The sequence below is a fragment of the Ahaetulla prasina genome, chromosome 4 (assembly GCF_028640845.1).
Source record: "Ahaetulla prasina isolate Xishuangbanna chromosome 4, ASM2864084v1, whole genome shotgun sequence".
NCBI classification, from domain to species: domain Eukaryota; kingdom Metazoa; phylum Chordata; class Lepidosauria; order Squamata; family Colubridae; genus Ahaetulla; species Ahaetulla prasina.
Genome location: NC_080542.1, coordinates 7,253,042 through 7,273,355, shown reverse-complemented (window position 1 = coordinate 7,273,355; position 20,314 = coordinate 7,253,042). Strand labels below are relative to the sequence as shown.

Below are 20,314 nucleotides of genomic sequence, written 5' to 3'. Positions count from 1 at the left end.
GTTTTCAAGTAGGAAAGCACTAGCCTTTCAAAGGTTTTCATGACTACAGATGTTAAAGCAACTGGTCTGTAGTCATTCAGTTCCTTGATGGTGGGCTTCTTTGGCACTGGGATGATGGTAGAGCCTTTGAAGCAAGAAGGAACATAACACATCTCTAGTGATTTATTGAAAATATGGGTGAAGATGGGGGCCAATTGGTCAGCACAGACTTTTATGCAAGATGGAGTTATCTTGTCTGGGCCTGGAGCTTTTCCTGGCTTTTGTCTGTGAAATAGGTCCTGCACTTCCTTTTCTGTGATCACTAGGGGTTGTGAACCCAATGAAATGGGTTCACAACCCAAATATCCAAAGTGTGTTGGATATGTTTGCCATCTTGAGCTATTTGTAAAAAATAATAAAGGAATAAAGACACAGATATAAAAGGTTTGATGCTTTTAATAACTGTCAATCTGATAATTCTCATTCAATAAATTAAGTTATTAAGTTGGAATATATTGGATCCAAGATTAAACACAAGCAAGTTAATTGTCCTCAAACAATTCCTTTATAAAAGTCTCCTGTCTTTATATAAAAGGTGGACTCTTTCTTTTTCATCTGTCCATTCACCACCTTTTTCAAAACCCTGATGGTTTTCAGTATTGCTTGAACATATTTTCCTTAGGAATTTATAACTCTTTTCGAAAGAAGATATATTTAGCCCCTGCAATATTTTGTTCATTTTGGGGGTGTATCGGGGTGAAATCCAACAGGTTCTGATAGGTTCTGGAGAACTGGTGGTGGAAATTTTGAGTAGTTTGGAGAACTGGCAAATACCACCTCTGGCTGGCCCAGAGTAGGGTGGGAATGAAGATTTTGCAATATCCTTACCCTGGAGTGGGGTGGGAGATCTTGCAGTATCCTTCCCCTGCCATGCCCACCAAGCCACACCAACAGAACCGGTAGTAATAAAAAATGATTTCACCACTGAGGCATATCCCTCTGAAGTGGTTAAACAGCTGAATGCTCAGAATTCTTGTGCAATATTACCAAAAGGAAATGCAAAGCTAGATATAAGGAACTCAAGGGAAAACCAAAATTTAATAATCAGAAATGTTTTTTCTTTACAAGTTGCTCTTTGCTGTTGAGCTCAGGCCTCAGCAAAATAATGTAGCATTTGGGGAAGAAGATGCATCCCAATAAACCAGCACTAGAAGCTAAGATGGAGAAGATCTCCACGGCTACCATATACTTTCCTTTGGTGCTCAAATAGGTGGGAACAAAAGACAACCAAACACAGCAAAACACCAGCATGCTGAAAGTGATGAACTTGGCTTCATTGAATGTATCTGGCAGGTTCCTAGCTAGGAAAGCCACCATGAAGCTGATCAGAGACAGAAACCCCATGTAGCCCAAGACAAGATAAAACATCACAACAGACCCTTCGTTACATTCTGCTATGATCTCTTCAGCCATGGATTTCATGTTAAGTTCTGGAAAGGGGGGAGAAGTGATCATCCATGCCAGACAAATGCCTGCTTGAATGAAAGACCCAGAAAAAACAATTAAGAAGAAAAGTTTTTTCCCCAACCATTTTCTCATCCCAGATCCTGGTTTGGTGGCCATGAAAGCTGCAATGACCATGATGGTTTTGGCCAACACAGAAGAAATGGCCACAGAGAAGATAAGGCCAAACACGGATTGTCGGAGGAAGCAAATTAGTTTGAGAGGTTTTCCCAGGAAAAGGAAAGAGCAGAGGAAGCAAAGCAGAAGAGAGAGGAGGAGACTGTAAGTGAGGTCCTTGTTGTTTGCTTTAACAATAGGGGTGTCTTTATACTTGATAAATATTCCAAGTATGAATATGGTCATGACTGAAAATAAAACAGCAACCACAACTAAACTGATCCCCAAAGGTTCTTCATAAGATAGAAATGTTATGGTTTTTGGGATGCATCGAACTTTGTTCTTGCTTGCATATTGATCTTCTGGACATTCAAAACAGGCAATCGTGTCTGCAAATAAGAGAAAAACCAACGAGGTATGGAATCTAACCTTCATGACTGACGGAGCATCAAGTTATATACAACTTATACATTTATAGATGAGTGTTGTGACCTAGGCCCAAGTAGTTATTACCAGACACAATTAGTCCTAAACAAACATATTTTATTAGAACAGCTGAGAATTACTTCATTCTCAGCTTAGTACAAATTAAATCCAAAAAGAAGTCCTTCGGCCTTATCACAAACCTTTGTCTTCTTTGGCACCCTGCCAAAGGCTTTTCTTGGCAAGAAGCCCACGAAGTTCAGAAACAGGAGACCCCAACAAGAAAAAATTGTAGCAACATTGCTTTCCTACAAAAAACCCAAAAGCCGTTGCTGTTCCTTTAAGCCTTATGGGAGAGGCTAATCATCTCCTGGCCTTACTCCTGAGTCATCCTTTTTGCTTTAGCTGCTCTTGCCTTCTGGCAGCTCTTTGCATGCATGCACTAGGAACAGGCTCCTCCTGTTCCTCTGCGTCTCTGCTGTCCACCTCTGGAGGCTCCGGAGTCCTCGCATAACTCCCAGATGGCCCTGGCCCCAACTCTGCCTCCAACATAGAGCCTTCAACTGGGCTTTCCCCTGACTCCAGGACTGACCCATTGTCCTTCCCAGCCTCTTCACTGTCCGACTCCACTGCCAGCTCCACAGGCTGCTGGCAGACCACAAGAATTAGATTATATAAATGTTTTTTTGAAACGTTGCCATTTTAAGAACTTTGGACTTCAATTCTCAGAATTTTGGCTGGGAATTTTGGGATTTGACATCCACACCTCTGAAAGCTAAGCTTGAAAAAGACCTGATTAGATCATTATATGATACCTAAGTGTAATTTATTGGAGAGAGAATCTTCTCTGTTAGTGATCATAGTCAGGAGGCACCACCCTGGATGTATCCCGCAAGCTTCCTAAAGACCCATCCCATGGATGCATATAAGTGGGAGTGTTCACATTTTTTTTTATTTGCATTTATATCCCATCCTTCTCCGAAGACTCAGGGCGGCTTACACTGTGTTAAGCAATAGTCTTCATCCATTTGTATATTATATACAAAGTCAACCTAATTGCCCCCAACAATCTGGGTCCTCATTTTACCTACCTTATAAAGGATGGAAGGTTGAGTCAACCTTGGGCCTGGTGGGACTTGAACTTGCAGTAATTGCAAGCAGCTATGTTAATAACAGACTGTCTTAGGCTGTTGAGCCACCAGAGGCTCACCTTGTTCCAAAAGACCAAGAATGTGGTCACTATGGTGTGACTGAAACCTTGTCTATGTTTTACTGTACAATTTTATGCATGTAAAATCTTATGAGAATCAATGAAGCAAATAAATCAGCTACATATATAAATAAAATCAGGGGTATTTACTATCTGGTCAATTTTGCACTGAAACAAAATAATATATCAGAGAGTAGAGTAGAGGAAATAGGATAAAGTAGAATAGGGTAGGGTAAAGTAGAGTTGAGTGTAGGGGTAGATAGAATAGAAGAGTAGCATAGAGTAGCGTAGCGCAGCATAGCATAGAGTAGAGTAGAGTAGAATATGGTAGAGTGGAATAAGACAAAGTTGAATAGAGTAGAGTAGAGTAGAGTAGAGTAGAGTAGAGTAGAGTAGAGTAGAGTAGAGTAGAGTAGAGTAGAGTAGAATATGGTAGAGTGGAATAGGCAAAGTTGAATAGAGTAGAGTAGAGTAGAATATGGTAGAGTGGAATAAGACAAAGTTGAGTAGAGTAGAGTAGAGTAGAGTAGAGTAGAGTAGAGTAGAGTAGAGTAGAATATGGTAGAGTGGAATAGGCAAAGTTGAATAGAGTAGAGTAGAATATGGTAGAGTGGAATAAGACAAAGTTGAATAGAGTAGAGTAGAGTAGAGTAGAGTAGAGTAGAGTAGAGTAGAGTAGAGTAGAGTAGAATATGGTAGAGTGGAATAGGCAAAGTTGAATAGAGTAGAGTAGAGTAGAATATGGTAGAGTGGAATAAGACAAAGTTGAATAGAGTAGAGTAGAGTAGGGTAGAGTAGAGTAGAGTAGAGTAGAATATGGTAGAGTGGAATAGGCAAAGTTGAATAGAGTAGAGTAGAGTAGAATATGGTAGAGTGGAATAAGACAAAGTTGAGTAGAGTAGAGTAGAGTAGAGTAGAGTAGAGTAGAGTAGAGTAGAGTAGAATATGGTAGAGTGGAATAAGACAAGTTGAATAGAGTAGAGTAGAATATGGTGGGTGGAATAAGACAAAGTTGAATAGAGTAGAGTAGAGTAGAGTAGAGTAGAGTAGAGTAGAGTAGAGTAGAGTAGAATATGGTAGAGTGGAATAGGCAAAGTTGAATAGAGTAGAGTAGAGTAGAATATGGTAGAGTGGAATAAGACAAAGTTGAATAGAGTAGAGTAGAGTAGAGTAGAATATGGTAGAGTGGAATAGGCAAAGTTGAATAGAGTAGAGTAGAATATGGTAGAGTGGAATAAGACAAAGTTGAATAGAGTAGAGTAGAGTAGAGTAGAGTAGAGTAGAGTAGAGTAGAGTAGAGTAGAGTAGAGTAGAGTAGAGTAGAGTAGAGTAGAGTAGAGTAGAGTAGAGTAGAGTAGAGTAGAGTAGAATATGGTAGAGTGAAATAGGCAAAGTTGAATAGAGTAGAGTAGAGTAGAATAATTTACCCAACATGTTTGAGATCTTCCCATCAGAACATGGATCACAATCATAGCAGCAAAATTTCTCGCCTTCTTTCTTTTTTTTCTGATAGCCAGCAGGACAGGGGTCATTACAGACTGAACGGGGCAAGACCTGTTGATAAACCAGGATGGAAATCAGGACTGAAGTTTGAAGTAATACTGGACTGTCCTGTAATCTACCTGCACAAACCAAGTAGCAGAAATCAAAGGAATCGTAAAATCTGTTCTTTCCCCACCCGTGACATTAGGAGTCACTTATTTCACTTATTACACCATTATTACACCAACAATTAAGTTAGAGACTTTATTTATTTATTTATTTATTTATTTAATCACATTTTTATACCGCCCTATCTCCCAAGGGATTCAGGGCTTTGCTCTGTGAAACGCAACGAAGCCAGGCTATACGAAATTTGTCAGCGCACTGGTTCGCAAATGGTTCATGGCCTGTCCAAAAAAAGGAGTGGACTTCTGAGGGTTCACATGGGTGTGGGCGATCCTCTAGCTAGGATTCTGCCCAGTTCGGTGAACCCCCAAATCCCACGGCTGGTTGGCCCTGCCCACCTCTCCCCACCCCTCCCAGGAGTCTCCATGCGGCCCGTTTTAGATGTCAGGTAAGTATAAGGCTTGCGCGGAGGCTCTGCGAGGGTGAAAAAGGGGCCTACCAGAAGTTCTGGAGGGCCGGAATTGGGCCATTTCCGCCCTCCCGGAGGCTCCAGGAGAACATCCGGAGCCTGGGGAGGGCAAAAAACGCCTCCCCCCCGCCGTGATGCAGGAGGCCGACTAGCCTACACTCGCAATGGCCACGCCCACCCAGCAACGGGGCAGCGAACCTGTTGCTGAGATTTTTGAAGCCCACCCCTGGGTGGGAGTACTTCTGATATTTCTATTTGATTGTTGTCCGTATAAGAGGGTGAGAGATAGGTGCCTTGGTCTATATACCAAACGAATGAGCCATTGGGATAACCATATCAAAACAACTTCCCTTACGTGCGGCCGGAATCTGAAAATAACATTTAACACAGCACAGTACTTAAGCAAAATGATTCAGTTGAGATCTTTATATGTGGGATTGATTGGGGTAGATTCCAGGGGTGACATCGAAATATAATGTTATCATATTTGAGCTATATCTTAAATTATTGAACTCTATTCCAATTTCATTTTAGACTGTATTTTATTCCGATTTCATTTTAAATCGTATTTTATTCCAATTCCATTTTAAGCTGCTTTTATCACATTTTAGTAATAATTTGTTTCTGGAACTTTGCATTTTGATATGGCTCAAGGGCTAATCAATAAATAAAGAAGGATATTCTACTCAATTATTTTTAATAATTTTTTTTATCTCTGAATTTTATTTCATTTTTTCTAGAGACGGGGGTAACAGCAAAGTTTTCCATCATCCACTCACCTCCAAAAACCCTCTAAATTATTCCCAATTATAATTACCCCAGAATAGGATAAAACAGCTATACTTTGAACACAGAATAATATTTTTCAGAGTATAAGATGCACCTTAGTTTTTGGGGAGGAAAATAAGAAAAAAGCTGATTGGCAGGTGGATCCGCTTCCTGGAATACTGCCAATCAGCTGTTCCCAGAGGTGAATTTTAGCAACAGGTTCCTTAGTTGTGAGCTCTGTGCTTTTTTTTTTTTTTTGCTTTTTTTCCTGCCTCTGAAACTCTGTTTCAAAAAAATACTTTTTTCTGCCTCTGAAAGCCTCCAAAACAGAGCTTCAGAAAAAAAGCCTCTGAAGCTTTGTTTGGGGGCTTCTTTTCTGAAGCTCTATTTGGGGGCTTCTTTTCTGAAGTTTTGTTTCTGATGGTTTTTTCAGCCTCTGAAACCTCCATTTGAGAAGCTGGGCAGTGCACCCAGATTTTTATCCTTTTTTTGGGGGGGGGGAAAGGTGCATCTTATACTTCGAAAAATACAGTAGTTCATTTTAACTGATTAAAGGATCTGAAAGACAGCTGCTCAATGAAACTTATCTCCAAATCTTTCATCCCAAATAATAAAATCTCTCAAAATCCATACCCTCTTAAAATATTTGGGCCACACAATTAAATCTTCATGAATCACGAATTCATCTCCATCAAGTGCTTTGGGATCCATCTTTCCGATTTTCACTTTGCGGTATGAATTGTTTGGAAACATGACCACATTTGTAATACCGAATCCATAAAGCACTTCTCCATGGTGGTCGATGGACACAGTTTCTCCAAGTGAATTATTGAATGAAAGGCCTTGCAGAAACCAATGAAGCTAAATAAAAAGAAGAAGGAATAAAAAAGAGGAAACAATGGATTTGTGGTAGAATGTGGTCCTAGGTTGCATGAATAAGGGGATAGAATCAAGAGTACATAAAGTGTTAATAACACTTTATTGGTGACATCACCGTTGGAATATTGCATCCAGTTTCGGTTGCTACAATATAAAAAAGATGTGAGACCCTAGAAAGAGTACAGAGAAGAGCAACAAAGATGATGATTAGGGGATTGAAACATACAAAGAATATTGCAGGAATTGCAATGTTTAATGAAAAGAAGGACTAGGTATGACATGATAGCAACCTTCCAATATCTAAGGGGCTGCCACAAAAAGAGAGGGTCGATTTATGGGAATAAAAAAAGAAAAACATAAATGGTCTCACTGAACCCTGATGCAAATTATAATTATGGGTTTCCACAAAAGAGACAAAAATGGGACGTATGTTACTTTATCTATCTATCTATCTATCTATGATCCATCTGTTAAGCTACTGAAGTTCGCAAATGACACAACAGTGATTGGTCTCATTCGAGACAATGACAAATCCGCATATAGACAAGAGGTCGAACGACTAGCCTTGTGGTGCAACCAAAACAATCTGGAACTGAACACACTCAAAACCGTAGAAACGGTGGTAGACTTTAGGAGAAACCCTTCCATACTTCCACCTCTCACAATACTTGACAACACAGTATCAACAGTAGAAACCTTCAAATTTCTGGGTTCTATCATATCGCAAGATCTCAAATGGACAGCTAACATCAAAAACATCATTAAAAAAGGACAACAAAGAATGTTCTTTCTGCGCCAACTCAGTAAGCTCAAACTGCCCAAGGAGCTGCTGATCCAGTTCTACAGAGGAATTATTGAGTCTGTCATTTGCACCTCTATAACTGTCTGGTTCGGTTCTGCAACCCAACAAGAAAAACACAGATTTCAGAGGATAATTAGAACTGCAGAAAAAATAATTGCTACCAACCTGCCTTCCATTGAGGACCTGTATACTGCACGAATCAAGAAGAGAGCCGTGAAAATATTTGCAGATCCCTCGCATCCTGGACATAAAAAATTCTATTCTATTCTAAACTGTTTCAACTCCTACCCTCAAAACGACGCTATAGAGCACTGCACACCAGAACAACTAGACACAAGAACAGTTTTTTCCCGAAGGCCATCACTCTGCTAAACAAATAATTCCCTCAACACTGTCAGACTATTTACTGAATCTGCACTACTATTAATCGTTTCATAGTTCCCATCACCAATCTCTTTCCACTTATGACTGTATGACTATAACTTGTTGCTGGCAATCCTTATGATTTATATTGATATATTGACCATCAATTGTGTTGTAAATGTTGTACCTTGATGAACGTATCTTTTCTTTTATGTACTCTGAGAGCATATACACCAAGACAAATTCCTTGTGTGTCCAATCACACTTGGCCAATAAATTCTATTCTATTCTATTCTCTTCTATCTATCTATCTATCTATCTATCTATCTATCTATCTATCTATCTATCTATTTATTTTGTCAAGTATGTATTAGATAATATATATCAGTATAAGCATGAATTGATTACATAAAAGGAATACAAATAAAAGGGAACATTAGGACAGGGATAGTAGGCACTTCTATGTAGAAACCATCGAGATAGAAAAACGCCCACACAGCATGAACAAATGAGATGATACCTCCCACCTACCAGCCATTTGGAAACTCGCCCTTATTGACAAACGAGTCCTTAACACGAGGAATGACACCAGACCCACACTCACGAGGTCCACACAGGATGTCACCACCACACATCCACCCAGAAAGCAGACCCAAACCCACACTGATCAGGAAGCACGACCAAGGACCAGAAGCCAGACCGCAGCTGCAACATTAGCCATTTCAAACCCCTCCAATCCATACATGCAGCAGACTGACACCCACTATGAAGATGTAGCACGACCACGACCACGAAGCCAAACAGCAGCAGTGCAGCTCACCAGCTCAAATCCCCCTGCAACTGAGACTAATCTGAGCACAACCAAGCCCCCACCCAAACAGGACACACCCCCAGCCAATCAGGGCACAAAAAACCCCATCCAATCAGAGCACAGCCAAGCTCCCACCAAATCAGTTCAAACCCCCACTAGCAGTTAAAAAGGAAGAAACAGCTGCAATCACACATTGCTCCCAGAAGCACGAAGCTGAAGCCTGAAGATGACGAATGAGACTTTGTCAAAACGTTGCCAAGACACTTCCAATTTTACGCGGGAAAAAACCCGAATAACCAAAGACCTACATATATATATATTCTGAGGTTTCCATGGGTGTTTGTATGTAGATCTGTGGTTGTTCGGGTTTTCTCCCGTGTAAAATTGGAAGTGTCTTGGCGATGTTTCGGCGGAGTCTCATTCGTCATCTTCAGGCTGATGTTTACTGCTTCATGCTTCTAGGAGCAATGTGTGATCGCAGCTGTTTCTTCCTTTTAACTGCTAGTGGGGTTTGAACTGATCAGTTCGAACTGATCAGTTCAAACCCCCACTAGCAGTTAAAAGGAAAAAACAGCTGTGATCACACATTGCTCCTAGAAGCACAAAGCAGTCAGTAAACACCAGCCTGAAGATGACGAATGAGACTTCGTTGAAACGTCGCCAAGACACTTCCAATTTTACATGGGAGAAAACCCGAACAACGAAAGACTTACACACACACACACACACACACACACACACACACACACACTTCATACCTCCTCACTAATTTGAGAGAGAAGCTCAAACATGGTACTAATTGTTCCAATCTGTTCCTTGCAATGGAATCTTTGATTCAAAAGTTATTACCTTCCAGATGTCTTGATTTTGAAGGCCATCCCTTGTACTCTCTGCTACTCTTTTGTATTTAGACCTAAGTAAATCCATGCCATGAAAAGCATGTGCTATTGCGTAGACTGCATTATAGATGCTGTAGCTGTGGCCAGTTATTTCAAATAAATGGGTAGGAAGCATTTTTAGATCTTCCCTCCCAGTACATGCTGCATCATTTTCCACCGGTTTATTACTTCCTGAAAAGGAGCAATCAAAGCTTTGTTCCCAGAACTCTTTGAACAAACTATCTCGTTGGGTCTGTAATGGCTTGATGGCCCAAAGGAATTCATCAAACCTTGGCAGCGCGTTGGAGTGTATGGCAAAGGAAATAGCTCCGTCGAACAATTGCAGATCTGAAGGTCGATGAGCATTTGTTAATGTGAGGTCTACTTGAGCGGTCAAAATCCACAGCTTTCCAAGGCTGTCGTCTATATATCTCATGAATAGAAACAGGAGCATCGCGGTGTTGCTTTCCCCGTAGAAGACGAAGGTGTTGACTTTGGCGTCGAGCAAATAAATAGCCAGCCACTGCATTGTATGGCCTTTAAAAACGAAATAAAAGGATTGCTTAGGAAACCTCTCCACAAAGGCGGCGCAGATCCTGTTCTCAGAAAGAAGCGGGTCCAGAACGTGGAGGAAATTGTCTCCGCTGTCCCCATCCAGAATTAAGAGGCCAATCCACGTCCATCCAAAGTGCTTCAGCAACTGGATAATCCCCGCAACCTGAAGGCTTTCATTGGGAGCCATGCGGTAAAAAGTAGCAGCCATCTTTGTCCCTTGCTTCTTGGGAGCAAATGAGCCATAAGCGAGCTAAAATACAATGTGCAGTTGGTTGCTTATCGTTGGCATGTCTCTACTAATCTGAGAAAGGCATTGTTTCTTAAAGAACTTGCCGATGCATACGCCAGTTGCGTCCCTTTCTAGACCGGGATTCCCTATGCACAGTCACTCATGCTCTCTTCACTTCCCGCCTGGACTACTGTAATGCTCTGTACATGGGGCTCCCCTTGAAGAACACCCGGAAGCTCCAACTGGTCCAGAATGTGGCCGCGTGGGTAATAGTGGGAGCAACTCGAGGCTCCCATGTAACATCTCTCCTGCGCAAGCTGCACAGGCTTCCGGTGGTCTTCCGGGTGCAATTCAAGGTGTTGGTTACCACCTTTAAAGTGCTCCATGGCATAGGACCGGGGTATTTACGGGACCACCTGCTGCCACCAATAGCCTCAAATCGACCTGTGCACTCACATAGGAAGGGTCTCCTCAGGGTGCCATCAGTCAGACAATGTCGTCTGGCGACCCCCAGGGGGTCCGGACCTTTCGACGTGAGTTAAAGACCTTTCTGTTTTATCGCGCAGGGTTGGCCTAATGTAATTTTAACGTGGGTTTTATTATGGTTTTATTATAGTTTTAACTTGCTTTCGGCCTAATTGAATCAGATTTTTAAAATGTTTTTTTAATTTTTTGTGAAATCTGTTTTTACCTGGCTGTAAACCGCCCTGAGTCCTTGGGAGAAGGGCGGTATATAATTTTTTTAAAAATTTATTTACATTTATATCCCACCCTTCTCCGAAGACTCAGGGCGGCTTACATTGTGTAAGGCAATAGTTTCATCCTATTTGTATATTTATATACAAAGTCAACTTATTGCCCAGCCAACAATCTGGGTCCTCATTTTACCTACCTTATAAAGGATGGAAGGCTAAGTCAACCTTGGGCCTGGTGGGACTCGAGCCTGCAGTAATTGCAAGCAGCTGTGTTTAATAACAGGCTTCTTACAGCCTGAGCCACACCGCGGCCCTAAATTAATAAATAAAATAAAATAAAATAAATAAATAATACATTTTTCCCCAAGCTGTTCCCTTTCATGGGCTTCCATTTTCCATTGTTGTTTTTTTTAGGACAAATTTTTTTTATTTTTTTCCCCATAATAATTCCCACAATTTGACCAGTATACAATACAATCACTTATACAACAATCGATCCTATACTCAAATTATGCTCAATCCGGGCTACTCGACCGCCACTCCCTCCCTTAATCCTTTCTACCCTTCTCATCCTTCTTCGACTTTCCCCACCATCCTTCTCCTCGCTTTTCTATTTCCCCTCCTCTTTCCCACTTCTCACTACCATCCTTTCTAACCCTCTATCTTCTCCTCCTTCTTCTCCTCCTATCCTTTCTTCTCCCTCCCTTCTTTCCTACCTACCTACCTACCTACCTACTTTCTTCCTTCTTTACTCCTCTTTCCTTACCCTTTCCCTTCGGGAGTGGTTACCGAGCAGCCCCGACTTTACACCATTCCAACTTGTTTAATTCTACCCTTATTTCAGTACAATGGCAATCAATCAACTTGTAATTTTCCCCTTCCCCCCCCCCCCCACATTTTCCATTGTTAATGACACTCTGAACTTTTTTATCTCTGGTCAGTGGTTGAAGGATCTGGATTTGAGAGATGTAGTCACAGAACCTTTGTCATGGTCAGATCACTCTCTCCTTCGCCTGGACTTTCTGACCGCTACTCAACACCGCAGGGAGACGGAACCGTTACGGTGGTTCCGTCCCAGGCGCCTGATGGACCCGGAGAGGTTCCGGACGGAGCTTGGGCCATTTCCTGAGGGTCTGGCCCACGGCACGGCGGAGGAACTAGCCGCAGCCTGGGAACGGGCTGCAGCTGGGGCCTTAGACCGTGTCGTGCCTCTGCGGCCTCTGACCCGGCGCAGATCCCAACTGGCTCCCTGGTTCTCCGAGGAGCTGAGGGGGATGAAACGCCGGAGAAGACGCCTAGAGAGCTCTTGGAGGTCTAGCCATTTAGAGGCTGATCGGACACTAGTTAGGTCCTATACTAGAACCTACCTAGTGGCACTGAGGGATGCGAGGCGTTGCTACGCCTCCTCCCTCATTGCGTTGGCAGATAACCGCCCGGCCGCCCTGTTTCGGGTGACCCACTCCCTCCTTCACCAGGGGGAGCGGGAAGACCCGTTGCAGGGACGTGCCGAGGAGTTTAACGGTTATCTATACGATAAAATCGTTCAGCTTCAAGACGGTCTGGACCAAAATTGCGGCGATTCAGATGGGGCATCTGAGGGCGGTCTTGGTGATATTGTCTGGGATGAGTTTGACCCTGTGGCTCCCGAGGACATGGACAGGTTGTTGGGCAGGTTGAATGCCACCACGTGTTTACTGGACCCGTGCCCCTCCTGGCTGTTGCTGGCCACTCAGGAGGTGACACGAGGCTGGCTCCAGGCGATTACGAGTGCTTCTTTGTTGGAGGGAGTCTTTCCGGCCGCCTTGAAAGAGGCGGTGGTGAGGCCCCTCCTCAAGAAGCCCTCCCTGGACCCGGCTGTTTTAGGTAATTATCGTCCGGTCTCCAACCTTCGCTTTGTGGCGAAGGTTGTAGAGAGTATGGTGGCATATCAGTTTTCCCTTCACCTGGATGAAACTGTCTATCTAGACCCGTTCCAGTCCGGTTTCCAGCCCGGTTACAGCACTGAGATGGCTTTGGTCGCATTGGTGGATGATCTATGGAGGGCCAGGGACAGGGGTTGTTCCTCTGCCCTGGTCCTATTAGACCTCTCAGCAGCTTTTGATACCATCGACCATGGTATCCTGCTGCGCCGGTTGGAGGGATTGGGATTGGGAGGCACCGTTTATCGGTGGTTCTCCTCCTATCTCTCCGACCGGTCGCAGACGGTGTTGACAGGAGGGCAGAGGTCAGCTCCGAGGCGCCTCATGTGTGGGGTGCCGCAGGGGTCGATTCTCTCACCCCTTCTGTTCAACATCTATATGAAGCCGCTGGGTGAAATCATCAGTGGTTTCGGTGTGAGGTACCAGCTGTACGCTGATGACACCCAGCTATACTTTTCCACACCGGACCACCCCAATGAAGCTATCGAAGTGCTGTCCCGGTGTTTGGAAGCCGTACGGGATGGGGAGAAACAGGCTCAAGCTCAATCCCTCCAAGACAGAGTGGCTGTGGGTGCCGGCATCCCGGTACAGTCAGCTGAGTCCACGGCTGACTGTTGGGGGCGAATCATTGGCCCCGATGGAGAGGGTGCGCAACTTGGGTGTCCTCCTGGATGAACGGCTGTCTTTTGAAGATCACCTGACGGCCGTCTCCAGGAGAGCTTTCCGCCAGGTTCGCCTGGTGCGCCAGTTGCGCCCCTTTCTAGACCGGGATGCCTTATGCACAGTCACTCACGCACTCGTGACGTCTCGTCTGGATTACTGCAATGCTCTCTACATGGGGCTCCCCTTGAGGGGCATCCGGAGGCTCCAGTTAGTCCAGAATGCGGCTGCGCGGGTGATAGAGGGAGCCCCTCGTGGCTCCCGTGTGACACCTATCCTGCACAGACTGCACTGGCTACCTGTGGCCTTCCGGGTGCGCTTCAAGGTTTTGGTGACAATCTTTAAAGCGCTCCATGGCATAGGGCCGGGTTACTTACAGGACCGCCTGCTGCTATCGAGTACCTCTCACCGACCCATCCGCTCTCACAGAGAGGGACTCCTCAGGGTGCCGTCGGCTAGGCAGTGCTGTCTGGCGACACCCAGGGGAAGGGCCTTCTCTGTGGGGGCTCCCACCCTCTGGAACAAACTCCCTCCAGGACTTCGTCAACTTCCAGACCTCCGAACCTTTCGTCGCGAGCTCAAAACACACCTATTTATTTGCGCGGGGCTGGGTTAGTTTTTAAATTTATTGGTTTTAATGGGGTTTTTAGTATTTATATTGTTTTTTACTAATCTGGCTATTGAATAAGTTTTTTATGTCTGATTTTAAATTGTATTTATATGTTTGTTTTTAATTGCCTGTGAACCGCCCTGAGTCCCTAGGGAGATAGGGCGGTATATAAATCTGAAAAATAAATAAATAAATAAATAAATAAACTTTATGGTTGATGTTCACTAATGGAACTCTACCCTATTTGTTTATTTCTTAAGATTCATATCCTGCCATTGGAGAAGATACACATAACACCAGAGCCGTGGTGGCGCAATGGTTAGGATGCAGAATTGCAGGCTAACTCTGCCTACTGCTAGCAGTTCAGGAAGTTCAGACCAGGAAGATGTCATTTCCTGTAAGGCAGAAGGCAAGAAATGAACTCGGGGACCAAGGATGCTGTCAAAAATCCCTACCACATCCTTCAGCTGTTGCAACTTCCCACAACCTGCAGGAACCGCAGGAAGAGGGTGATTTCTTTACAGTGGACAATCGGGACTACCTAGCTCGGCAAAAAAAAAAATTCAGCTCAAGGCAGAAATCTGGGTTTCTTTTTTTTTAGTAAAAAAGTTTTATTTCCATTTTCCAACAACCTATTCAATATATAGTCTCTTATTCAACATTAGTCATTAACTTTCATTTGTTACTTATTCGGACCTGCCCAGCTACCACTTCCTTCCTTAACAAACCTTTCCTCCTCCCTTCTCTACTTTCTTCTACTTTCTTCATCCTTCCTCTCCTTCGCTTTTCTACATCCTCTCCTCCTTCCCTACTCTTCTCTTCCACCCTTTCTAACCCTCTCTCTTTCCCTTTCTTCTTCCTCTCCTTTCCCCTTTTCTACCTCTCTCTTTCCTAGCTACTTTCTTCCTTCACTCTCCTCTCCTTTCCATTCCTTCTGAAATGGCAGCTGAGCAGCCCGATTTCATTTCAAATTATTTCTATTTCTTAATTACATATCTTCAATCATTCCTTTACATTGATCCTTCATCTCCCCTCTCCCCTTCCCTCCCTCCCCTCCCACCCCGAGACTTCCCAGAACAAAGTACAGGGTATAAGATTAACAATCATAAATTAAAATACAACATAAGTCATAATCCATAGTCACTCCTCTCTCTAAGACCTTAACTTCCCTTCCAGAAACAAAAAAGTACATTCTTCTTCCAGTCCATTATATATCAGTCCATTCCACTCCTGAAATCTTCAGAATCTTATAGTTTTTAATATCCAATCTTCATCGATCAAGATCAAGATGATATTCCATCTTCCAGTATTCATCAGAAATTCTTTTATAATATACCTTTCTTCCTTAAACAGTCTCCCAAATATAATTCATATTTCCAGCTTAAATTCTTAAATTTTTATCCAATCTCCAAAAATAAACAATATTCTATCTTCTCATATCTTTAATATCACTTACATAAATCACATTGCTAATATTAATATTTCTTCAATTTACCTTACATCTGTCAAATAACATTATTAAAATTATAACTTATATCCAAAATATATCAATTATAACAATTAAATTCTATTTAACCAAATACCAACATTACATCCATAAATTTTTCTATCTGTCCTCCAAAAGTTAAACAATATTCCATCTTCCCATTCCTTTATACCTCACATATATCAAATAGTAACACCTTATACCCAAAATAAGTCAGTTGTAAAAATTAAACCCTATATATATATATTTTTTAAAAATACCATCAAAATCACATCTTAAGCATTCTCCTTCCCCTTGTCTTCTATCTTACACATTTTCCACCATCTGCTCACCAATCAGCTTAACATCTAACAATAAAGAATTTCCAATCTTTAATATATTGGTGTAAAAATCTCTTATTTAAAAACTTATTAAGAAAAGATAAGCCTCCAAAAGTTCCTATAAAAAAAAATTCCATATTTGAAGTGAAGAAGTTTCCAAGATTTTAGTAGTTAGTTCTGTTTGCTTAAGAGCCATTCTTAAACTGTAAAATCTACCAAAAAGAGAAGAAGAAAAAAATTCAATAAACTTTTCTTCTTAAACATTGTGATAAAGAAAAAGGTAAAAAGAAAAAAAATCATTAACAGTTCTTATTCATTCCATTTAAAAAGTAGCTTGTTATGTTCTTCTCTTCCTTCATCCTTTTATAGTTTCACTTTCCTTTGTATATTGCAAACACCATTTTAAATCCACTCAAGTTGAAAGTTAGTTCAAAGAAAAGCTATTTAAGAGCTGAAGTACTTGCAAATTCTTGCTAGTCCTCCTACTTTGTTCTGTCTGTGTTGAGTTCTCTTTAAAAATAAATCTTGGCACAGAGATGGTCGTGGCTTCTCGTTCTGTATAAACAGAAGCACCCTGGGCACGGAGCTTCGTCAGGCTAAAAGGGAGCTCTCACCCTTCGATCCCCTGGTTAAATTCCAGGGGCTCCCGGGGAGCTCTACCCAAACCTGACCACTCTTCCCTCCCCCTTCTCCCGGGGGAGAGAATTCCAAACCATTTGACAGCCCATTTACACTGTCAGGGATGGTTTGACGAAACCCAGGGCAGACGATCCCAAAGGAACGTCCACAAAGCCTGCGTTGCCAGCGGAAGTCCCAGAAATCTGTGTTTCTGAAGCCGTGGCTCCACCACAGCTAAAGGACCTCAGGTAAGAGCCGAGGTGTCGTGATGGTTAGAGTGCAGCACTGCAGGCTACTTCAGCTGACTGCTAGCTGCAGTTCAACAGTTCAAATCTCACCAGCTCAAGGTTAACTCAGCCTTCCATCCTTCTGAGGTGGGTAAAATGAGGGCCCAGATTGTTGGGGGCAAGACGCTGACTCTGTAAACTGCTCAGAGAGGGCTGTAAAGCACTATGAAATGGTATACAAGTCTAAGTGCTATTGCTATTCTAAGCAACCCCCTCTATGTGGCCACAAAAGTGTGATGGACACAGTCACAGTCAATGTGCAACTAGATAAGCACCTTCAATCAAGGGATACAATCAAAATCAAGTGAGGTACTAATACCACTCTATAAAGCCTTAGTAGGATCACACCTCGAATACTGCATCCAGTTTTGGTCACCACAGTATAAAAAAAAAGATGTTGAGACTCTAGAAAGGGTGTAGAGAAGAGCAACCAAGATGATTAGGGGCCTGGAGACTGAAACAAATGATTAGGGGGCTAGAGACTAAAATGGTTGCAGGAACTGGGCATGGTTAGTCTAGTGAAGAGAAGGACCAGGGGAGACATGATAGCAGTCTTCCAACACTTGAGGGTCTGCCACAGAGAGGAAGGGATCAAGCTATTTTCCAAGGCACCTGAAGGCTAGACAAGGAATAATGGTTGGATCAAGGAGAGATTTAACCTAGAAATAAGGAGAAATTTTCTGACAGTGAGAGCAGTCCACCCATGGAACAGAAGTTGCCTTCGGAAGTTGTGGGAGCTTCATCACCGGAGATTTTCAAGAAGAGATTGGACCGCCATCTGTCAGAAATGGTGTAGGGTCTCCTGCTTGGGTGTGGGGTTGGACTAGATGACCTACAAGGTCCCTTCCAACTCTGTTAATATGTAAACCTTAAGTGCTCAGCTTCTGCTCCCTTTTTCAGAAACCGTTTTTAACTGACAACTTTCAATGGGGTACATCAGGCAGGGCTTAAATCCAACTCCCAAATTTCATTGGGCTCTTTTGCTGCATCCTTAAAAAATAATGTCACTCCTACTTGAAATAAAATTGTTCCCCATTCCCTTCCATTTTGAAATATGGAAGAGTTTTCCTAGATATCCATGCATATATCTTACCTGTGGGATTTTATAAAGGCTTATGATATCTGACATGAAGAATGAGATGTCAGCACCAAATCCTCCAATGATGGCCACAATGAGATTCTCCTTGGTACCACATCTATAGTTGACAACCAACCAGTCAGATCGGAAGAGCAATTCCAAAGTTGAACGGTAAGTCCACTGCGCATCAAAATAGTTGTCACAGATGAAAAACCCAAAGGTAAGGTTAGACAAGAGTCTTGGGTTTGAGTTGATCTGTTTCACCGCAAATATCAAACTCAGGGAATGCTGATAAAACTTTAAAATGGCTCTGAAAATATAATTGAGGCATAGTTGAAATACTGAGGGACTGAGGCAAGAGGAATATTTTCCATGAAGCAACAACAACCACAAAATGAAACTTGCACATTGTGAAAAGCATCATCTCTAAATGCACGGTCACTCATGCTCTTGTGACATCTCGTCTGGATTACTGCAATGCTCTCTACATGGGGCTCCCCTTGAGGAGCACCCGGAGACTCCAGGTAGTTCAGAATGCGGCTGCGCGGGTGATAGAGGGAGCCCCTCGTGGCTCCCACGTAACACCTCTCCTGCGCAGACTGCACTGGCTGTCTGTGGCCTTCCGGGTGCGCTTCAAGGTTTTGGTGACTATCTTCAAAGCGCTCCATGGCATAGGGCCGGGCTACTTACGGGACCGTCTGCTGCCACCGAATGCCTCTCACCGACCCGTGCGCTCTCACAGAGAGGGACTCCTCAGGGTGCCGTCGCCCAGGCAGTGCCGACTGGCGACACCCAGGGGAAGGGCCTTTTCTGTGGGGGCTCCCACCCTCTGGAACGAGCTTCCCCCAGGACTTCGCCAACTTCCTGACCTTCGAACCTTCCGCCGCGAGCTTAAGACACATCTATTTATCTGCGCAGGACTGGACTAGAATTTTAAATTTTTAAACGTTTAAATTTTAAATTTGGTTTTAATGGGGTTTTATATATTTATATTTTAAATATTCGGCCTATGTAATAAGTTTTTTAAATTAATGTTTTATTCTGTATATATATATGTTTTTTATATGGCTGTAAACCGCCCTGAGTCCCTAGGGAGATAGGGCGGTATAAAAGTGTGAATAATAAATAAATAAATAAATAAATAAAGACATGGAGAAACATTTGGTAGATCATGAAACAGAAGTCAACAACTGGACTAGCTTGCAGGAAACTGTAGAATAGAATAACAGAGTTGGAAGGGACCTCAGAGGTCTTCTAGTCCAACCCCCTGCTTAGGCAGGAAACCCTACACCACTTCAGACAAATAGAAAAACAGAGTTGGAAGGGACCTCGGAGGTCTTCTAGTCCAACCCCCTGCTTAGGCAGGAAGACCTACACCACTTCAGACAAATGGTTATCCAACATTTTAAAAACCTCCAGTGTTGGAGCATTCAGAAGTTGTTTCACTGATTAATTGTTCTAACTGTCAGGAAATTTCTCCTTAGTTCAAGGTTGCTTCCACCCACTGCTTCTTGTTCTACCCTCAAGTGCTTTGGAAAATAGCTTAACTCCCTCTTCTTTGTGGCAGCCCTGCGATAGTGGAAGACTGCTCTCCTAGTCCTTCTTGTCATCAAACTAGACATACCCAGTTCCAGCAACCACTCTTCATATGTTTCAACCTCCATTCCCCTAATCCTCTTTGTTGCCCTTCTCTGCACTCTTTCTAGAGTCTCTACATCTTTTTTTTACATTGTGGTGACCAAAACTGGATGCAGTTTTCACCAAAACTGTGAAGGGCAAGTCAGTTGTAGAGCTGAAGAACAGAAATATTCTTCTTTATTATTATTCATGTGAGGTCCTGTTGATAATTCATTTGGAGTGCGCAACTGGCTGACTTCGATGTGGACAACGAAACACTGATGGGCATAGTGGAATTTGAATGGAATAGAATAGAATAGAATTTTTTATTGGCCAAGTGTGATTGGACACACAAGGAATTTGTCTTGGTGCATATGCTCTCAGTGTACATAAAAGAAAAGATACCTTCATCAAGGTACAACATTTACAA

At 42.8% G+C, this 20,314-nt stretch overlaps 1 protein-coding gene across 1 annotated transcript; it reads right to left on the bottom strand.

Annotated features, from left to right (window-relative positions):
* Nucleotides 1–1,083: 1,083 nt before the first annotated feature.
* On the bottom strand, nucleotides 1,084–10,573 carry LOC131196962 (vomeronasal type-2 receptor 26-like). The gene is made up of 3 exons (XM_058180483.1): nucleotides 9,970–10,573; nucleotides 4,660–4,854; nucleotides 1,084–1,988 (listed from the first exon to the last, which is right to left on the bottom strand). The coding sequence occupies exons 1-3, from the start codon at nucleotides 10,571–10,573 to the stop codon at nucleotides 1,084–1,086; spliced, it is 1,704 nt and encodes a 567-aa protein (XP_058036466.1).
* Between the last annotated feature and the right edge of the window lie 9,741 nt (nucleotides 10,574–20,314).

Excerpts from the sequence above, each read along its gene's own strand:
- LOC131196962 (XM_058180483.1), bottom strand. The coding sequence starts at position 10,573 with ATGGCTGCTACTTTTTACCGCATGGCTCCCAATGAAAGCCTTCAGGTT. Across the intron at positions 4,855-9,969 it reads GGTGGAAAATGATGCAGCAT|GTAGATTACAGGACAGTCCA; the intron begins GTACTGGGAGGG and ends TGGTTTGTGCAG. Across the intron at positions 1,989-4,659 it reads GAAGATCTCAAACATGTTGG|ACACGATTGCCTGTTTTGAA; the intron begins GTAAATTATTCT and ends TCTTATTTGCAG.